This window comes from Primulina eburnea, chromosome 8 (genome assembly GCF_022965805.1).
Source record: "Primulina eburnea isolate SZY01 chromosome 8, ASM2296580v1, whole genome shotgun sequence".
Classification (NCBI taxonomy): domain Eukaryota; kingdom Viridiplantae; phylum Streptophyta; class Magnoliopsida; order Lamiales; family Gesneriaceae; genus Primulina; species Primulina eburnea.
In genome coordinates, this window is record NC_133108.1 from 31,440,603 (window position 1) to 31,455,979 (window position 15,377).

General features: G+C 37.6%; 1 protein-coding gene across 2 annotated transcripts in view; it reads right to left on the minus strand.

The window, feature by feature from the left end:
* LOC140839382 (DExH-box ATP-dependent RNA helicase DExH11) overlaps window positions 1–15,377 on the minus strand; it is a 47,163-nt gene that overhangs the window by 17,596 nt on the left and 14,190 nt on the right. For both annotated transcript variants that reach the window (XM_073206044.1, XM_073206043.1), the window contains exons 11-15: window positions 6,246–6,313; window positions 5,734–6,109; window positions 5,283–5,438; window positions 5,105–5,215; window positions 837–890 (exon numbers count right to left, since the gene is read on the minus strand). In XM_073206044.1, coding sequence (XP_073062145.1) covers window positions 837–890; window positions 5,105–5,215; window positions 5,283–5,438; window positions 5,734–6,109; window positions 6,246–6,313 — 765 coding nt within the window. The remainder of the gene's footprint in view (window positions 1–836; window positions 891–5,104; window positions 5,216–5,282; window positions 5,439–5,733; window positions 6,110–6,245; window positions 6,314–15,377) is intronic.

Sequence of the window (15,377 nt, forward strand, 5' to 3'; positions counted from 1 at the left end):
TGTCAACGAGGTTTGAGTTCATAATTACGCCATGAAATAACTCATGCCATACGGTTATTCTTAAAACCACTGCTTAATCAAATTAAGTCCAAAATCATTAACAATATTCAGGAAACAGTCGCTTTTCGAGGTAAGCAGAATTTTTATAGCTGGAAAAGCTAAACTCTCCCTCTCCAGCTTGAGCTCTTCTTCCAGTTAATCAATAAATCTACTGAGTTAGCATTATTATTTTTTTCTGGGATCAATACTTAGTTAACATATGCACTAAACCCCTGTTGGTGATTACCAGTATGTACCTTGTTTCACTCTGTTACCAAGGTTAACATTTAAAGACCCTAGCAAGGCTGGTATAAGAGTAAGTTTTCCTTTCGTTGACATATAGTACGTCAATACTGTGATCTTTATTCATATTAGTTATAATCATTTATATATAAGAACGAAAGCATACAACCATACACCCAAAAATAGAGAGAGAACGAGAGAGTTAGGGGAGGGGGAGGACACAGAAGTCTGATAAAACCAAAAGGATACAGGAGGATCTTATTAGCCTCCTAATTATCCACTGCTAACTTCAATAGCAAAAAAAATAAGTGAATATTGGTGTTCCCCTAAATTAATTAAAATCTAAAATGCTTTCAACCAGCAGAAACTTATGTGTCATTCAATCAAATAATAGTTGATCTGCTTCCAAACCAACTTTAGGTCTTTGCTTAAACTTTCACTAAAAACATAATAACTACATAATAGTTAATAGGAAATAAACACCATCATATATATATTACAACATCTTCGGCGTCATTCATTGCAACACAATTCAAAGTAAGCTGACGTCTCACCGTCCTTGCAGGGGCATTGACTCCCATTGCAAATGTCTCTGTTGAAAACAAAACCTGCAGATAACGACAAGGACAAGAAACATTGGAAGGCCAGAAAAAATGGATGATGCATGCTAGTATGTCTTGGTAAGTGTCACGGACATATGCATGTTTGAATGTTGAAAAGTAAAAAACACCAAATCGAATACACCAATAAAAGTGACCTGGTTTTACCTGAAAATAATCAACTACAAAGCAACCCCTGTCAAACCTACTTGATCTAGCAGATTTCACTAATTCATACTTTCTTTTTCTCTTGATTTAATTCAGTTTTGTATGGATCTAAGATGTCGGTGCGAAAATATTACTGAAAGATTCTCATGGAAGGGAAAAAGAAATGCAAGGCCTCTGCAATTGTCATCAAGTAATTTATTTGTTTCATTGCCACAACTCATGATAGTCAATTACATTTCAAGGATAAAAAGTGTAGAATGATATAGAGAGAATATACCAAAGAGAACCTATTTTCTCATTGATATTCAAATTGAAATACAACTTAATTTATAAGCTTAACATTAGCCCTACCATATGGAAAGTAATTTACTCCTAATTCAACTTGAAAATATTCTAATAATACAAGATCGAGAATCCTACGGAATAATAAACAGAATATTCAACACTTTCCCTTAAGCTGGGTGGATATTTGTTTGTCATGCCCAGCTTGGACTTCAACTCTTCAATGGTAGGCCGAGCAAGAGATTTTGTCAAGATACCTGCAAGTGAGACGGAACGTGGTGAAGATCAATTATTTTCTTCTCAATCTTTTCACTTATTAACTGTCTGTTGATCTCAACATGTTTGATTCTATCTTGATGCACCGGATTCTTGGCTATTTGTATGGTTGCCTAATTATCACAGATCAATTCTATTGAATGATTGTCTTTCAATCTCAATTCGTTGAGCAATCTTTTAATCCACGCTTCCTTCAGAAATTCCATTAGACAAAGCACGATATTCTGCTTGCTCCTCCAAGCTGCAACTGGCTATTTTTTACTTTTCCATGTCACAAAATTTCCCTAAACAAAAGAGCAATATCCAGAAGTAGATCGTCTATCAATTGGAGAACCAACTCAATCTGCATCAATGTAAGTTTTGACATTCCTTACAATTGTTTTTCTAAAGAGTAGACACTTGCTAGAGGTTCCTTTTAGATATCTCAGTATGTGATATCATACTTCCACGTGTTTCTCAGTTGGACTATTCATGTGTTGACTGATCACACTCACGACAAATCCAATATCTAGTCGGGTGTGAGAAAGGTATATAAGTTTACCAAGCGTTGATATTTTCCATTGTCAGTAGGGGATGGTTTGCAACCTAAGATCCAGGTTTCTTTCAACAGATCTAGAACATACTTTCTTTGAGAAACTGAGATCCCACGTGATGATCTAGCCACTTCGATACCCATAAAATATTTAATAGGTCGAATGTTCTTCATTTCAAATTATTTTGAAAGTATTCCTTTAATCTGATTCAGTTCTCTCTCATGATTTCCGGTAAGTACAATGTCATCCACATAAACAATGAGAACTGTAACCTTTCCATCAGAAATTTTAACAAACAAGGTGTGAACAGACCAACACTGGAAATATCCATCATAAGTCAAAATATTTGTAAACCGATGAAACTATGATCGAGGCGATTGTTTTAGCCCATACAAAGATTTTTTCAGCACACACATTTTATTCTCCATTGCTTCATGTAGACTTCTTCTTCAAGATCACCATTCACAAAAGCATTCTTGACATCCAGTTGGAATAAGGGTCAATTGAGGTAGCACTCCGATGGTGTTAAGTCTGGCAACAAGCAAAAATTTCGTCTGAATAAATTCCTTACGATTTTTTTTTAATGAGAAACTATACTTTATTAAGATAATAGATTGGATTACAAAGAAGCGGATGAGTAATCCGCAGAACACACAAACAGAAATACTACATCTCAACTAATGTCAGGAACACACACGTCTCCAATCCATAACTACAACAGAAATAAACAAATGTTTATACTCTGGCAAATTCGTCGTCCAAGTCGCAACTCTGAATTTGATCTTCTCCCAGACGTTGTCAACTGTCTCCAATGAATCCCTGAAAATCCTATTGTTTCTCTCAACCAGATCGACCATAAAGTTCCAGGAAACACCAAATACCAAAAGCTCATATTCCTTCTCCCGGTGGAGAAGCCTGGCTCCATAAGAAATAAGTCTCATGCACTTCTCGGAAAGGTCCATCCAAATCCCAGCTCTTGAAGTATTTTTATCCATATACCACTGAAGAGAGAACAACGCAACAAAAGATGGTCTTGATTTTCCTCTTGTTTTCGGCACAAACTATACCATTGCGGGCTTAAGGCACAAGTAGCCCACCGTTTTTGCAACGAATCACAAGTCTGCAGTTTCCCAAAAGCCACTATCCACGAGAAGACTTGAACCTTGTGTGAGACCGGTATCTTCCAAATATTATAATAATACGTGAATAGCTGAAAGTTGGAAATTGGAAAGAAAGAATCATAAAAAGAGCGAACAGAAAAAATCACGGAAGAGTCCCCCAACCAAACTCTATAATCATCCGTACCCCGCTCTAACCTAACCATATCTAGAACCCCTAAAAGAGTGCTTAACTCGCCTATTTCGACCTCAGTTAAAGCCCTCCTGAAGCGCACATCCCATCGTACTAAAGAAGTGACTCAAATTTCTGTGACACCTATAAAGTAACTGATCGGTTTGTTAATCGAAATGGAAATCTGAAACAAAGAAAGAAAACACTCTTTAAACGAGGAAACCCCTCCCCCCAAACTATCCTCCCAGAAAAGAATGAAATTCCCCCAAACTAGTTACCAGACCCGAGGAGAAAAGGAGAAAAAGCCGAGGGCTGACCAAACATTGAGTTCAGCATCTCCATACTCCAATTGTTCCTTAGTGAAGGGCAGTGGAGCAGAGGAAAAACCGTCAATAACAGCAGCGTGAGCCTACCGTTATCGAGCCAGCTTACAATCTGCTGGCTTTTTGTGGATGTGCCAACAAGTCTCGAGGATGTGATTTGGCTTCTTACACTTGTCACGCCATGGGCGTACATTGCGCATGTGATAATTCCCAGGTGGAGCAGCAAACAGTGGTGGGCGGGCAGCAGGCCATATGCTGGTATTGAAAGGTGGTCGATGAAGAGGCCATGTAGCGCACACGGAAAAAGCTGGACGAAGGCCATGTAGCGGCTTGGTGCCCAAAATATTGCCGCGCACATCATCTAGCAATTGATGCAGTTCCAACAGAAATAAGAACACGTTCTTCCTCTCCATGATGTCGTGGAAGAGAGCCTCATATGTGGGACACGTCCAAGTATGAGGACTCGAATAAGTCCAGTTGCTGCCAAAGTCGAATGAATGTGTTAAACTAGGTGGTGACGTTGTCTTTCACCTTGACGGAGAACATGAAGTAGACCTTCAACTCGAAATAATTCGGACGTACTCTTTTGAGATGAATACGTATCGCGGACAGCTTCCCAGATATCCTTGGCCGTACTATAGAGTAAAAAATTCTCACATATCTATGGTGTCAAAGAATTAATGAGCCAGGACATGATCGTGTTGTTCTCGGCATTACGAGTCTTAAATGTCTTGTCATCGGTGGCTAGACACTTTGAGGCACCGAGAGATTATCCTCCTTTCCCTTGCCGCGGATGAACATCTTGACGGACTGAGATCATCGGTGATAGTTGTGACCGGTTAATTTATGGCATCTGATGGAGGAGACCGGCACAGCGTCCGGAATGGTTGATGCGGTGGCGGAGGCTGGCGGATTCTCACTGAAAGACGCCATACTGCCGAACGTGATCTAAGGTTTCCCCTGATCTTCTGATACCATGTAGAATAATATAGAGAGAATATGTTGAAGATAACTTATTTTCTCCCTCATATTTAGAATGAAGAATACAACCTAATTTATATGTTTAACATTAGCCCATAGGGAAAGTAATATACTCCTAATTTAACTTGATAATATTATAATAATACAAGATTGAGAATCTTAGTTAATAACAAACAGAATATTCAACAATAAGACATTATTATTTTGCTAGAATGAAAAAATGATACGAGATCACAATTTCAACACTGCTATTTATCCAATTGCTTTCCTTTTACTGAATTATTACATGGACCCAAATGAAGTATTAACTTTTACTCTGACGGACAGCAAAGAACTCTTACATCCAGAAGTTTGCTTCTATTGATTTTACCTTGATAACACCACGACAGAATAGCATTTCAACTACTTCTTTCACAATTGGGAGAAGTCCAGCATGGTGTACACCGATTCCTCTTCGAAGAAGGCCTTGAACTCTGACCACCTGAAAATTCATATAGTAACACTCCGGCATGCCCCAAGGAGCCATTAATAAAATTCGAATACGACACCTGCGGTAGATTTCTATCCGATCCTTTGAGCCTTGAGAATGCTTTGTCACAAAAGATCCGAATTTCACTTTTCTCTGAGCCAGTTGTGAGGTCCGTCCCAGTCAAGTTATGCGCTGATTTATCGCATCGGTTCTTTGAAAAGCAGAATATAACCACCTGCGAACACAAGTCAACTAGGTAAGCAAATTTCTTAATTTTCAACAAGAGCATTACACTTTCTTGCAATAAACTATCTCCAAAAGTTAAAAAATTGAACATCAGTATTTGCGCTGAATTTCATATAAACAGTAAAAGTCCTTATCCACGAATGCCATGATTCCAACAACAAAGAAAAGCATTGCAATAAAAGAAAGTATGCTCACATATTTTTGATAAATATAGTTTGTATCACATGCAAATGTATCAGCGCTGGTATGAGCAACATACATATGGAGTAACTTTTCTTACATACAGGCAAAAGGAATTTTTTTGCTAGCTTATTAATAAGCAGCAACCATATAGAAGCTTCTGATCTCCTCAATCCCCAACTATTGCTAGCATTGGTTTGATAACCCCATCCAGCCCCCGAGTTCATCAAATTCTGAGATCCAGAATGTTTGGCCTGTTTCGCATTAAAAGAACTTTCATGTTTCTGATTCCTGGCCCTTTCATTGGCAGGTAAAGACCCAGATCCTGCACCACTTTTAACTGTGGCGGAATTTTTCTTTTTGTACAGATCTTTGGCAGCTTTTAACCCCTGAGGGATGATCTTCTCATTTTCACAAATATTAAAAAACTCTCCAGAATAGAAAAGACAGTGCTCCAGAGGGACTGGTCTTTTAGTGGTCCTGTTCAAGAAAACAAGGCAGAACCAAAGAGAGAAAATTCCACCCTTAAAGTAGTACATTTTCCTTAAAAGAAAATTACAAAGAAAGTGACACCATAACTGTATGTTGAGGTTTCTTTCAAGTTGAGACTACTGACCCAGTAACACGAATTTTCTTTTGCTTCGTTCGACTGATCCAATCAGCAAACTCAAATGTATTAGGCACCTAGAGAAATGAAAAAACTAGACTTGTCACTGGAGAAAGCAACTAGCCCAGACAAAGGAAAAGCACAATATACAACCTCGTGAACTTAAGATAAAAGGAATTACATCTTCAACATGAATGAAAATAGAAATAGGGGAAACTAATGAACAAGATTATGGCTAAATTGGTTGGCTCGTTGATCCTGGAAATGACTCGCAACTTCCTATCAAGATCCTGGGTCCAGTGATTAGATACGAGACCAGTTTACAAGCTACGTAGGCAGCATTAACTTTCCCAAAATTAAAAAGAAAAACAAGCTATTTATTTGTCACAGGGGAGAGCAGAGAGCTTAGGTATGAAATCCTAAGGCTATCTCTTTTAACTTGCAGCTCCAAATTCTTGCCCATTGTTTGAATAAATTATTTATTTGTAATCATCTTGTCATCTACATGTTGATATAAGAATTTCAGGCTTTTGAAATGATTATTTAGAAAATTTGTCCACTTCGATTAGGTAAAAAATCCTTCTACTTCAGATTTGTTACACAAATGTTTAATTAACATTACATTTTTGGCAAATGGATCTTTGGAAATATTTATTATTATTATTTTGCAGTTGGATTTTCGGGTATGTAATTCACAGATGGTTGACATTAAATTATTGTTGTCATAATTAAATTTTTTGATACTATGAAATGTGTTGATACTGAGAAAACCGAAATCAACACAGGACCTAGTTGTTTCCAAAGAATCATTGTTTTACGCACCATGGAGGCTCATAAAGTCCAGAATAATATTATGATAGTGATAAGAAATGTCTGCATAAATTTCGACGATATTACATGTCGGCACTGAATTTTCTCAGATTAGCGGCTGTAGACTTATAATCATCTAATGACGAGCACACAAACAGGCCTACAAATGTAGATATGGGTATAGGTTTGGTGATTTATGTGGAAGAAGGTTGAGAAATTAATTTCTGAAGTGGGGTTTTGTTTCGTCCAAAAATCGAGAGATTAACCTTCGATGCATATCTGGCATCATTTAGAGAAAATCTTCAGCAAATTATGTTGTCAAGATAAAATTTGAAAGTATCTTCACTCATTTTATGGAATTAGATAGACGGCAATCCCATATTTACGGTGATAGTGATAGACTGCGCATTTCCAAATATAATTGATTAGGATTTTGTCCTTATTTTGTAGTGTAGTAAATGTGTATAAAAATCGATGTGTATTATTTAAAAAAAAAACATGGGGAGTGAGTTTGTTATGACTGAGTCTCGAACTGAAAACTCCTTTGGGACCTTAGTGACATATGGGTTGTAAGCCATTGGCCATGTTAAAACTAGTTACTCTGCACACGCGGTGCGTATGTGTACGATCTTTTTATAATTACCGAGAGATTAAAGTGGAATTTGAAAAAATATTGAGGGACTAAAGTGCTATTTGAATTGTTGGAATTTAAAAAAATAAAAATAAAACTGTTTTTTAAAATAAAAAAAGAAACAAAATTGTAATTTTGGTATGACATAAGGCAAAATAAGAAAAAAAAGTTGGTGTCTATTTTGTCTCTATTACCCAACCTTAATATATAGTATAGAACCGCGTGTGTGTACGATCTTTTTTATAATTACCGAGAGATTACAGTTAAATTTGACAAAATATCGAGGGACTAAAGTATGTTTGAATTGTTGGAATTTAAAAAATAAAATAAAATTGTTTTTTAAAATTTAGAAAAAAAAAAAACAAAATTGTAATTTTTGTACGATATAAGGGCAAAATGGAAAAAAAAAAAAGTTGGTGTCTATTTTATCTCTATTATGCACAACCTTAATATATAGTATAGATAATAGATTGGATTACAAAGAAGCGGATGAGTAATCCGCAAAACACACAAACAGAAATACTACATCTCAACTAGTGTCAGGAACATACAAGTCTCCAATCCCTAACTACATCAGAAATAAACAAATGTTTATCCTCTGGCAAATTCGTCGTCCAAGTCGCAACTCTGAATTTGATCTTCTCCCAGACGTTGTAAACTGACTCCGATGAATATGTAAAAATCCTATTGTTTCTCTTCAACCAGATCGACCATAAAGTTCCAAAAATCACCAAATACCAAAAGCTCATATTCCTTCTCCCGGTGGGGAAGCCTGGCTCCATAAGAAATAAGTCTCGTGCTCTTCTCGGAAAGGTCCATTCGAATCCCAGCTCTTGTAGTATTTTTATCCATATACCACTGGAGAAAGAACAATGCAACAAAAGATGGTCCTGATTCTCATCTTCTTTTCGACACAAACTACACCATTGCGGGCTTAAGGCACAAGTAGTCCACCGTTTTTGCAAAGAATCACAAGTCTGCAGTTTTCCCAACGCTACTATCCACGAGAAGACTTGAACCTTGTGCGGGACCGGTATCTTCCAAACATTATAGTAATACGGAATAGCTGAAATTTGGAAATTGGAAAGAAAGAATTGTAGAAAGAGCGAAGAGAAAAATCCCGGAAGAGTCCCCCAACCAAACTCTATAATCATCAGTACCCCACTCTAACCTAATTGTATCTAGAACCCCTAAAAGGGTGCTTAACTCACCTATTTCGACCTCGGCTAAAGCCCTCCTGAAGCGCAGATCACATCGAACGAAAGAAGTTACTCAAAGATCCATGACATTTATAGAGTAAGTGGAGTCTGAAACAGAGAAGGAAAACACTCTTTAAACGAGGAAACCCCTCCCCCCCCCAGCTATCCTCTCAGAAACGAATGAAATTCCCACCTTTTAGCACCGCCATAATCAAGCGTTGAAAAGCGGAGTAAAAACGAGAGATAAATTTCCAGGGGCTTCTAAATGTCGAGTTCCTACCCAACCTCACGTCCCACCCGTTATCTTGTAGACCATAAATGCTCTTGATTACCTTATTCCACAAGGATTTTCTTTCCACTGAACCTCTCCACCACCACTTCCCAAGAAATGCCTTGTTCCTCAAGCAAATATTCCCCAAATCCAGACCTCCCCTGTCCTTCGGTTTACAAACTTGATCCCATCCAACATGGCAATACGATCCTAGTTCGGCTCTGTCCCACAAGAAATCCCTTTTCAATTTTTCCATCCTTGTTGCGACCCAAATTGGCACTTTAAAAAGAGACATAACGTAAGTCGGCATCGCACTTAACACCGTGACTTAATCAACATAAGTTGACCCCCCTTGAGAGAAACTACTTTTTCCAACTTGATAGCTTCTTGGACATTTTTGACACCACGGGTTCCCAAAAATCAACAGTCTTAGGGTCGCCTCTTAAAAGAACCCCGAGATACCTAATCGGCCAATTCTCGCTTTTTCACCCGATTGCTAATGACATATCAACGACCTCATCTTGCAAGAAATTTAGTCCCAATACGACGTTTTTTCCAAATTGATTTTCAAGCCCGATTTAAGATTCAAGGAGTTGAGTATTTCCACTAGGGCCAATAAATTCTTATCAGACTGCACAAAAAACAAGGTATCGTCCGCGAATTGGATATGTAAAATTTCAAGTTTGTCTCTCCCTACTTCCAACCCTTTTACTTCGTTCACTATCTTGGCTGTGTCCACAAATTGCCCCAAACCATAGATCAATAGATTAAAAAGGAAAGGGGATAATGGATGCCCTTGCCTAAGGCCTCTCTCCCCTTTAAATTTACCCCGTGGTCTTCCATTGATAAAGATCGAGAAGGAAACATTGGAAACACAACCCTTTATCCATTTCATCCATCTATTCCCAAACCCTTTCTTTTGTAACACAAAATCCAGAAACCTCCAATCGACGTTGTCGTATGCCTTTTCCAAATCAACTTTAAGAACCAATCCTTTCTTTTTTTTCCGTATGTATTCCTCGACAATCTCATTCGCGACAAGGCAGAAATCCATAATCTGTCTTTCTTTAATAAATGCATCAATCAGTTTGCCAAGACTTTAGCCAATATCTTATACATACTGATTGGTCTAAAATCTGTCACTTTGATCGCTTCTTGTTTCTTTGGGATTATGCAAATGTAAGTTTTGTATGTGATACAATTAACAAAGCCACCATCAAAAAATCAGCAAACACCTTCATTACGTCTACTTTGACCGTATCCCAGCACCTTTGGCAGAAAGCCATTGTAAACCCGTTTGGCCCTAGAACTTTGGATTCATCGCTATCAAACACCGCCTTTTTAATATCCTCCTCTGAAAACGGAATCTCCAACTCCAACCCGTCAAACAACCCCACACCCCCACACATCACCATCTGATTTCCTATAAAGGTTTCTATAGAAACTGATAATGTTCTCTTCAATCTGCTTCTCCTCCTTAACCACATTCCCATCCTCCAACTCCATTTTATCTATCATAGATCTAATCCTCCATTTATCCAGTAGTGCATGGAACAATTTTGAGTTTCGATCCCCATCCTTCAGTCATCTCACTTTTGCCTTTTGACTGTCCATCTGAAATTGTCTAAACGACAAAACCTCCAATTCACACCTTGCCTCGCTTCTTTCTTCCAGAAGAATTTCAGACGTAGATACCCCAACCTTTAACTCATCAAACTGATTTTTCTTGTTAACCAACTTCTTGTATCTAACACCCACATCTCCGAACACCTCTCTATTCCACTTAGATACCTCTACTTTAATTCTTTTCAGTTTCGTCATAAACTTATACCCTTCCCACCCCTGAATAATCCCATGTTCCACCATGACGTAACCATCTCTTTGAACTTGTGGTGAGCCAGCCAAGCATTCTCAAATCTGAACGGAGCAGGGACCCCACCTCAGCTTAGAGGTATCAAGCAACACTGGCAGTGGTCCGATGTAATTCTGGGCAACACCGTTTGTCTGAAAGTGGGAAAGATGTTCATCCAACCCCCTGAAATGAGATATTTGTCTAAGCGACAACAAATCGGATTTGCCCTAAAATTAGACCACGTGTACTTCGCGTTCAATAATGATGGATCATAAATCCCAATTCCCCTATCACATTGTCGAAACATGACATGCTCGTGGTATTGGAACGGCTATTCATCTTTTCTCCTGTATTTTTTACCAGATTAAAATCTCCTCCCAAGCACCATCCTATCCCCACATATTGAATTCAAAACTGCTACTTCGTCCCAAGATAATTCTCTCAGTCTTGGTTTAACATGGTCCTTAAATGGCTGAGAAACACCATTTGATCTCATCATTCCGCTGAATTTCAATTGACACCGAAAATTCCCCTATCAAATTATTACTGATCACCACCACTCTGGGATCCCACGTCACTACGGTAAATTGATCCAATCGACAAATCTGGACTTCCACAAACTTGCAACAAACCTTCTGTCCACCAACTCTTTCTTAGTTTCTATAAGTGCCACAATATCTGGGTTTTCCTTGCGAACGAGAGTTCGAAGTAATTCCCTCCTTCTTGCTACCCCCCCACCCCTAATATTCCAAGAGCAGATTTTCATAACAACTCATTGGGACCCTTCGAAGTCGAACCTCTCTCGTAGTTAATCCCCCACTTCAGTATGTATAATTCTCTACTCAGAAAACCAGTTGATTTCTTAACCCCTTCCCAACTGCTGACATCTGAATTCCTTCCATGAAACTCATTTCCAACACACAGATTCTTCTCCATACCAACCCCTTTAGAAATTTCTCCCATGGAACTCTGCTTATCAACTACCCTCGTTGACCCTTCTCCTAAAAGACCACTAGACAGCCCCATAACAGAAAACGATGCTAGAAGAATAGAATGGATCTTGAAAAAATGATTAAGAATTGATTCATGAAAGTCGGAAAATAGACTGATTTTTCATTTTTAACAGCTTAGAAAAGTCGATTGAAGAGTGTTGGAACTCGAATAAGATTCGAACATCTAGCCGGATCGGGGACCATGTACAGTTTAAGAACACAACGATTCCATCAAATCGAAAGGATATTGCTTGGAATTATGCAATACTTCCGGATCCTAAAAATCCAAATATTGTATGTTGTTTTTGTGTCAAAATAACAAATGGTGAGATTTATCGGCACACGCTACATTTAGTTGGGGGCAATAGAAATGTCAAAGCTTGTCCGAAGTGTCCGGAGCATGTTAAAGAAAAAATTAAAGAGTTCATGCAAAAAAAGAGTTTTTGAAGAATCAAATAGATGATATTACTCATTTAGATGATATTGTTGATTTGCAAGAAAATGATAATGATATTCAAACTAAAATGAAAGGGAAACGACCAATGTCCGGCCCTACGGTGCAGGGTAAAAGGTGTAAACAAATAGGGCCTATTAATCTTTATTTTGCGAAAGATGTAGAAGAAATTGTCAGACAGAGACGTGTGAAAAATAAAGGCCAGTTTGATGAAAATAAGAAGAAATTAAGAGAATATGCGGTTCAGAAATTTGCTACGTGCATGTATTGTGAGAACCTGAAATTTTCGAATACAATCAAAGGGATTTGACAAATTCATTATGCATGAAATGTCCCTTGAATATACCAAAGTGACTCTTGGTATGCTTGGATGAATTTATTATGAAAGTAGATGACCTTGATTATACCAAAGTGACTTTTGGTGTGCTTGGATGAATGAATGAATACAATTAATGCTTGCTTGGAATGCAAAGGGTTGGCCATGAGAAAGTTCAAAGGGCAAAATCTCACCTATGAATACACCATTGTATGTTGAAGAGACCACACCCAAAATCGTCACAAAAATTCGTCTCTCTCCTCTCTTCTCCTATCCATTTCGGTGTCTAAGGCAAGAAGGAAAAAAGAGAAGGCTTCGTGCAGTCTGAGTGATCAGAAGATACATTGAAGTGCTGCTGGATTTGCTTCATAAATCTAGGCAAAGTACTGCAAAGTTTCGGCCATCATCTGACCGAGATTAAACGGGAGTTGTACGTCCGGACTCGTCAATTTCGAAAACTACGCCTTCGAATTCGGTATGTGGGTTTTTGTTATGTACCTTCTTGTATTTTTAAACTTTGTATATAATAATATGACATGCTTGTATGTGTGTCCATATGTTCAAAAATCAGTGTTATAATTTAAAATTTCGATCGATGATATGCTCTTTCTGTTCTTTGAAATTCTTTGATTCCGCTGTATCCATCTGAAATTTTGATAAGTTATGTCCGATAAATCTGAATTCTGTGATGCACTGTTACAACTCGATTTGAAATGAGACGAGAATTGTAATTCTGTCTGGACCCCATTGGTGGGTATAAAACCATGTTCTTTCTGGTCCCCATCGGTGGGTATAAAACCGTGTTCTGACCTCGTCCCTTAGAGGACTAACATATTGGGGACAATTTGACCATAAAAATGAGATGAGTAACAATGTTGTGTTTGTTATGAATTGTTATGATTTGCTTCTAAAATCTCTGAATCGTCTGATAACTTATGTCTCATATTTGATTCGTTTCTGTTATGATAAATTAAAATAATAAGATTTGAAAGTTTGTTAAAGAAATGCTTCAAAGACTAAATTCTATATGTATCACTAGAAATCGATCGACCCCCACTTGCTTACCAAATTTCAGATAAAAATGAAGAGCAACTGAATGAGGAGGAACAAGAAGCTTTCTGGGGATTATAGTCGATGAGCAAAATTCAAGAATCAAGATTTTATTTTCCTTTTGTTTATTTTCTGCTTCCGCAACTCTGATGTATTTTTATTCTATTGTCCATTTAAAGACAATGTTTTAGTTATGAAAAAGACTGGTTATTTAGCATTTCGATACGAGGCTTAATTGTTTTCAAGTAGTTGTTAAACAATGCCGGATGTCACCGACACTTCGGACGCGGGGTGTGACATGTATGATGCCGGAATTCCTTTTAATGCTGTTAAATACGATTTTTTGCAAACCTGTACTGATGCTATTGGGACTTTTGGAGTGGTAATGAAACCTCCATCATATCATGAAGTAAGAGTTAAGTATTTGAATAAGGAGTTGACAAATACGAACCTGTTTCTCAAATCCCATGAAGAAGATCATGCTAGATATGGTTGTACAATCATGGCAGATGGGTGGACGGATAAAAAAAGTAGAACTCTTATAATTTTTTTGGTAAATGGTCCTAAAGGAACTATATTTGTTGAATGGTGGATGCTTTAAGTTATTCTCACACTGCTGATAAGATGTACGAGTTACTTTCTAAATTTGTGAATCGAATTGGAGAACAGAATGTGGTTCAGGTTGTAACAGATAATGCAAGCTGCAATGTTAGAGCAGGTAATTGTTTAAATTGCAAATTGAATTTAAAATCTGATTTTTCGATTTTTAAAGTAAATTTACTTCATTTTTTCAGGTCATCGTTTGGAAAACAATTTTCCACACTTGTATTGGACTCTATGTGCAGCTCATTGCTTAGATTTGATGCTTGAGGAAATATTCAAAATTCCTAACCTCAAAAAATTGCATAAACGGGCATTGATGGTGAATGGTTATATTTACAATAGACCACAATTGTTGAGCATGATGAGAGAGTTTACTGGACAGAGAGACATGGTAAGAACTGCAAAGACTCGTTATGCAACCACTTTTTTTACTTTAAAGCGGTTTCAAGTTCAACAAGCAAATCTGAGAATGATGTTTACATCTGAAAAGTGGGCAAAAAATCGATATTCTAGAGAGGCGGCTGGAAAACGTGTTGCAGAAGTGATATTGATGCCTTCTTTTTGGAAAACTAAAGTTTTTGCATTAAAAGTTGAGGGCCCATTGTGAAAGTATTTCGGCTAGTAGACGTTGAAAAAAGGTCCCAATGGGTTACATCTATGAGGCAATGGACAGAGCCAAAGAAGCTATCGCAGCATCATTTAATAATAATGAAGAGAAATATCGCGGTATTTTTGAAATCATCGACAAAAGATGGAACGTTCAACTCCATCATCCTTTGCATGCGGCTGGATATTTCTTAAATCCTGAGTTTTTTTACTCAAATCGTGACATAGAAAATGATGAAGAAGTGTTGGAGGGTCTGTACAAATGCATAGCTAGATTTGTGCGAGATGAAGATTTACAAGATAAGATTACAAATCAATTCGATAAAGACAAAAAAGCAGAAGGACTTTTCGGTTTAC